General features: G+C 38.5%; 1 protein-coding gene across 2 annotated transcripts; it reads right to left on the bottom strand.

The window, feature by feature from the left end:
* Positions 1-2,123: 2,123 nt before the first annotated feature.
* Positions 2,124-5,810, bottom strand: LOC125189176 (protein NRT1/ PTR FAMILY 4.5-like). 2 transcript variants are annotated; one of them, XM_048086431.1, is made up of 6 exons: positions 5,579-5,810; positions 5,428-5,503; positions 5,124-5,341; positions 3,554-3,985; positions 3,338-3,462; positions 2,124-3,280 (listed from the first exon to the last, which is right to left on the bottom strand). In XM_048086431.1, exons 1-6 carry the CDS (start codon positions 5,579-5,581, stop codon positions 2,386-2,388), a joined length of 1,749 nt encoding a protein of 582 aa, XP_047942388.1. In that variant the 5' UTR covers positions 5,582-5,810; the 3' UTR covers positions 2,124-2,385. The 2 variants fall into 2 exon arrangements, with proteins under 2 accessions (XP_047942388.1, XP_047942389.1); XM_048086432.1 differs by having other exon boundaries at positions 2,124-3,277; positions 5,579-5,805.

Raw genomic sequence — 5,810 nt, 5'->3', positions numbered from 1 at the left:
GTTTTAAGAATTATAATGAAAAGTGGGTTGAAAAAATTAGTGGAATGTGGGTCCTACTTTTATGTATTAGTTTTATAATAAAATGTGAGTAAGAATGAGTTAGTAGAATATGAGGTCCACTACCAAAAATGGTAAAAGTGAAGTGAGACAAATTATGTGGGACGGACCGAAATGGAAAACTGGGACGAATTATCCGGGACGGAGGAAGTATATGCATAAATCCAAATAGTTATTTATTTTGTTATTCTCAGTCTTGGATTTTTCTATTATTTAGACCATTGCCTTTCATATTTCTTACTACAATATTTTATTATATTGTGTACATAGAATTCGATCTTAGATGAATATCTCATACTTCCTCCGTTACATAGTATTGAAATCATTTTACTATTTTGATACATTCCATAGTAGTACCTTACTTTATTATCTCTTTATTTCTCTTATTTTTTAATTTTCTACTTTATTCTTACTTTATTTAACTCACTTAGTACAATATTTCTTTGCATGCCGGAAAAAAACATCCACTACCACGGATGAAAGGAGTATAAAAACTATTCCAAGATTTAACGTGGTATATTAAATTAAATTATAGATAGTGTAAATCTAGTTTATTTGAGTTCATAACATATACAAGAATATATATGACCTAATATGAGCAAATATACCATTGTATATACAATTTGAAACTGCATAACATTTTTTTGGCATTATAGACATTGCACTTGGGTCAATAACATACTGTAATGAACTTTATTACACTATAACATCATTTTCATCGTTGCAAATTCAAAAAGCAAAGTTAAATATTATATTTTCTCGTCATTAGATATATTGAGTTTAGGTCACTATGTACATTGACCTAAACATCATACCCATGCAATAAAAACAATATAAACACGATTATATATGACAGGGGTGTGATCCGTTGCTAACTTTCCTTAAGTTGCTAACTTGTCAACTCATCAATACAATATATTATAAATGTCAATATAAACTTAAGTTGATATTGGAATACATTATGTTGATATTGATATTGATATTTAAATGTCAGCACAGTTTATTAAAATGTCAACACGAATATGTATTGACATTTTAATGTGATCGTGTTGACATTTTTAATATACTACATGGATGAGTTAGCAAGTTAGCATTTTAATGCACCCCATATGTGACATCAGTATAATCTAATATTAGCGGTTCAATTTTTGTTCCATTAATTCATATTTGGGCTACATGGTATAGTATTATTTAAGCGAAGTCTAGTATAATTTGTCATGCTTGACCTATTAAAACATCAAGGGCCCATACTTATTTTTGGGGGTGCTAGAGTAAACTTTAGGTTGAGGAAGAATACATTGCGATCGATGAAATGGGTCCAATGTAGAGTTTGCATGTGTTTAGGTCGACTGCACCAAAGTTCTTAATTTCGTGTTAAAACCAGTTAAATGCTGTGACATCAACTTAATATCTTAACAAAAAATGAACAAAATTATATCTTAAAAAAAAAAATTACTCCCTCCGTTCCACAAAAATATGGGCAATAGGGATAACATGAGAATTAAGATAAAATTGGTAAAGTAAGAGAGAGGATGAGAATGATACAGTAAAGTGAGAGAGGAGGAAAATTGTAGTTAAAGTAGTGTTAGTGTATAGTGAGACCTATACTATTAAATTGATAAAACTTTCCAAAAATGAAATGCACATATTTTTGTGTGGGACGGACGAAAATAGAATGTGCACATATTTTTATGGGACGGAGGGAGTAGTATTCGCTCACTTGTTTTGGGATTTCTTAGCATGTAAGAGTTGCCCATTAATCACTTATATCCCTTTGAAAATCATACTAATATGTAGCTTATACGCATAACTAATGTTCTCTTAGCATTTCGTTAAATATTCCATATGATATTATCATACTGAGAGATTTGTCATTAAATGTGTCATTTTATTTATTATTATTGGTAAATAAATTTAGTATTGCATAAATACAACTCACATTTTATTAAATACATATAAAATTGTTATTTATCTGTAATTTAGTACCGCCTGTTTCTGAAAGATGCATGATAAAACATCATTTAATTAGTTTACAGATGCAACTCAACTTGTACATAAACTACAAATTCAAAACACAATCAATATAATTTCATTTACATTAATCGTGAAATATCTTCGTTCATCCCCTTGCAAGGCTTTCTACAGTATATTTATCTTGGGCAAATCTATGCTTGAAACCCAACAATATATACTCGAGAATCATCACCAAAAAACCACACACAATAAAGCCGACTGCAAAAATAAAAAAAATACAACATACCACTATAAATAATAAATACACATATCATATATTTAAATCTTCAAACCATGCTGCAGCTAAATTCCATATCACCATTTCCCATTAGGCTCCTCCAGCGCCTTAGACGCCTGCTCATCCGCCTTGAGAAACGGCACGCCCCCGCCGTCGTGCTGCTCCGTGTTCTCATCGTCCGTCTTGTACGTGTACCGCACCGCCCAAAACAGATAGTTGAAGAAGTTGAGAGCGCTCAAAATAGCCAGAAACCAATAGAAGAGTTGCAAATTGTTCCTATCCAAATCCTGCCCTTGCAGCCACCCCTGCCGGCTCGGCGCCACCCGCCTCGTCACCGAGTTGATGGTGTCCACGAACACGCTACTTAAAAAATAGCCAAACGACTGCGATATCCACGTGAAGGAAGTGGAGAGCGACCTCATCCCGGCCGGCGCCTCCTTGTAGAAGAACTCGAGCGAGCCAGCGAGCGTGAACATGTCGGCGATGCCAAATATCCCGTACTGGAAGCCCAGCCAGAAGAGGCTGATCGGCTGCATCGGGTTTTTTAACGACTGATTCTTCCTCTTGACTTCGACTATCGCGGCGATGGCCATGGACACGGCGGAGAGGACGAGGCCGACGCCTACGCGCTGGAGCTGGGTGATGCCGGAGGGGTGGTTGGTGAGGGTGCGGGCAAAGGGGACGAAGAGGCGGTCGTAGATGGGGATGAGGATGATCAGGAAGAGGAGGGGGATGACGGGGATGGACGCCGCGGGGACTTGGAAGGAGCCGAGATGGGCGTCCATGCGGTAGCCTTGCTGCACCGAGAAGGTCTGCAGCTGAGCCATGCATGTGTTCAGGATTATGGTGCTTCCTATTATCGGCAACATTCTTGCTATGATCTTCACTTCTTCCACCTGCGTCACCGTGCACACTTTCCACGCTGATGGCTCTGTGTTTGCAGGCGGGATCGCTGCTTTGTCTAACCACCTGCTATCAATGCGTGTGTCAGCCTAGTGGTTAATGACTGCGGCCAAAGGTCACACTTACCTGAATTCATTGGTATGTGCTATTTTCGGTGCTGTTGTTTCTGAATCCTTTTCGTTGATCTCGTACAACTCATTTGGACTGTCTGGAAGAGATAATCGCCCATTTTTTACTGCCACAACTATAACCTGATAGAAAGAGTGAAATGACTTCGTTATAAAGGGACTGCCCAGAAAAGAACACGGAAAATGAAGAAAGTAGAAATGAAGTGATAAATACCTGTGTGAGTCTCATGAGAGGGCTATCTTTGGGGACATGAAGGCGGTAAAACGGTTTTCCGATGAGGAGGAAGACGTAGCCGAGGAATGCAGCGACGGCGGTGATGAGAAAGCCCTTCCACCAGTTCTGATTATTCTTATTGGTGGAGACGTAGACGACGAAAGTAACGCCGATGGAGGAGCCCGCAACGGAGCTGAGCAAGAGCCAGTTGAAGTAGCTGGCCAGCGACTTGGCTTCTTTCGGATTTTTGGAGTCAAACTGGTCGGCGCCGAGGGCCGGGAGGGCGCCCTTGACGCCGCCGACGCCGAGGGCGAGGAGGCAGAGCGTGGCGTAGAAGTAGACGGCGGCGCCACCTTGGACGCAACTGGACTTGGCGCAAGGCTTGGGCAGCAAACTGTCACTGTGGGCTTGAATTGTCATCATCGATAGAGCCTAAACATAAAAACAATAATTGCATCACTCCTTTAATTATCAAACCCAAACCCATGTAGTGGTTGTCGCGTCATGTCAAAGGAAAAAAACATTCCACGACTCGATTTATTATTAGGTGATGGATGGATCACATAATTATGTCTATTTTCAAATATCTCACTTCATGCTGGATTCATTTCAATCAATAACAATCTTTCATTTATATAGTACTACTACTCTCTATTATCCAGCAAATAATTTATAAAAAAATACTAGTACTTGTTCTTTCCCTCTTATTAGAGGCACTAAAGCTATGCAACCAAATTTTGTACAACCAAAAATTGGTTTATTTGAAAAAAAATGTAATTTATTTATGCATTTAATTAAAAAGTTAGATATATTTATATTATAGAGAACATGCATAATTAGAGGAGTATGATTTTAATAAGTACTATAAAACATGGAACAAGCCCATCTTACTAGATGGGGTAAAATAACTTATATATTTCACAAGTATTTACAAATTATGTTAGATTACCAAATTTGTACTTGATCACTTCAATCCCATCATAAATTCCACAAATTTAGTTACTCCCTATATATATATTCATAATTAACAGTCTTTTTCATATCTGGTAGGTTTCCTTTGTGAGGGTCATATTATAATGATTTGTGTAATTTAGTGTTTTGCGTACGGAAGCGTTGATGTTCATAGAAGAGAGCATTGGGAAAAGGGAATGCAATAATGTTCCTTTTTTCCCTCTGCTTTTTTCACCCACATGCACATGCTACCCACTAGACTAGAAAAAAGGAGGAGGCCACACGAAATCCTGAATTATAGTTTTAATTGAATCACCGCCAGCACACATGTTCAAAAGTTTGTGAATATGAAACCAGACATGATTATTTAATAATAAAAATATATCCCCTGCCCAAGGCGCCAGATAAAATGTTATTAAATGCAAAATTTATAAATATGTATCCCCTTAGTCTCCTCTCCTCTAATTGGGTAACATGTATAGTTTCTTAAAACAAATAGTGTTGTCCTACCATCATCTTAACTCTTGCTTCACTCCCCCCTCCCACCACCTAGTTATACACTGCTACTACTACTCCAAAATTAACACTTTTTTTTTTAGAAAAAGAAAAAGAATAATACCAGGACTTCAAGCGTGCCGAAAATGACGCAAGTGAGGAAGCGGTTGAGATAGGTGTCGGAGATGAAGCCGCCGACGATGGAGAGCAGGTAAGTCGATCCCATTAGATTAGTGAGGGTGTTTGCTGACGTGGCCAGATCGAAATGCATCTTGTATGAAAAGTAGAGCACCAAGCTCACCATGTTCGCCACCACTCCCATATTCTCCAATGCCGCCAATGCTGCCAATCAAACATCATTAATCATAGAGGAAATTGAGATTGAGATTGAGACTGAGATTGAGATTGAGAGAATTTGAGGTACGCACCATAGATGAATGAGGTGGCTTTGAATCCGCCTTTGCCCTGGCTTCGATTGCTCCGCCCGGCCTCCGCGTCGTCCCCCTAATTCGATCAACAAACAAACAAATTGAATTAGCGATGGATGTGTGGAGAAGCTAAATGCAGAGATGGACTCACCATGGATGGGAGGAGAAATCAATAAATTGGGGAAGTTGGGGAAAGAAAGAGACAGATCAATTTTAGGATGGGGAGGGGATGGAAATGGATTGAGATTGTACAAGTTGCTGAGAGTGAGTGGGAAAGGAGAGACTTGGTTAAACTAGAGATATACGGCAATAAGGAGGAAGTTGTATATAAACATGGAGTGACATCTGATTGATCATTTCTATTTCTCTCTCAAGAAAATCAT

Source organism: Salvia hispanica, chromosome 5 (assembly GCF_023119035.1).
Source record: "Salvia hispanica cultivar TCC Black 2014 chromosome 5, UniMelb_Shisp_WGS_1.0, whole genome shotgun sequence".
NCBI classification, from domain to species: domain Eukaryota; kingdom Viridiplantae; phylum Streptophyta; class Magnoliopsida; order Lamiales; family Lamiaceae; genus Salvia; species Salvia hispanica.
This window is presented reverse-complemented; position numbering and strand designations above follow the sequence as displayed.

Bases quoted from the DNA above. Each gene is read 5' to 3' on its own strand.
- LOC125189176 (XM_048086431.1), bottom strand. The intron at 5,342-5,427 runs GTGCGTACCTCA...TTTGATTGGCAG, and splicing joins AGCCACCTCATTCATCTATG to CATTGGCGGCATTGGAGAAT. The intron at 3,463-3,553 runs GTATTTATCACT...TCTTTCTATCAG, and splicing joins CTCTCATGAGACTCACACAG to GTTATAGTTGTGGCAGTAAA.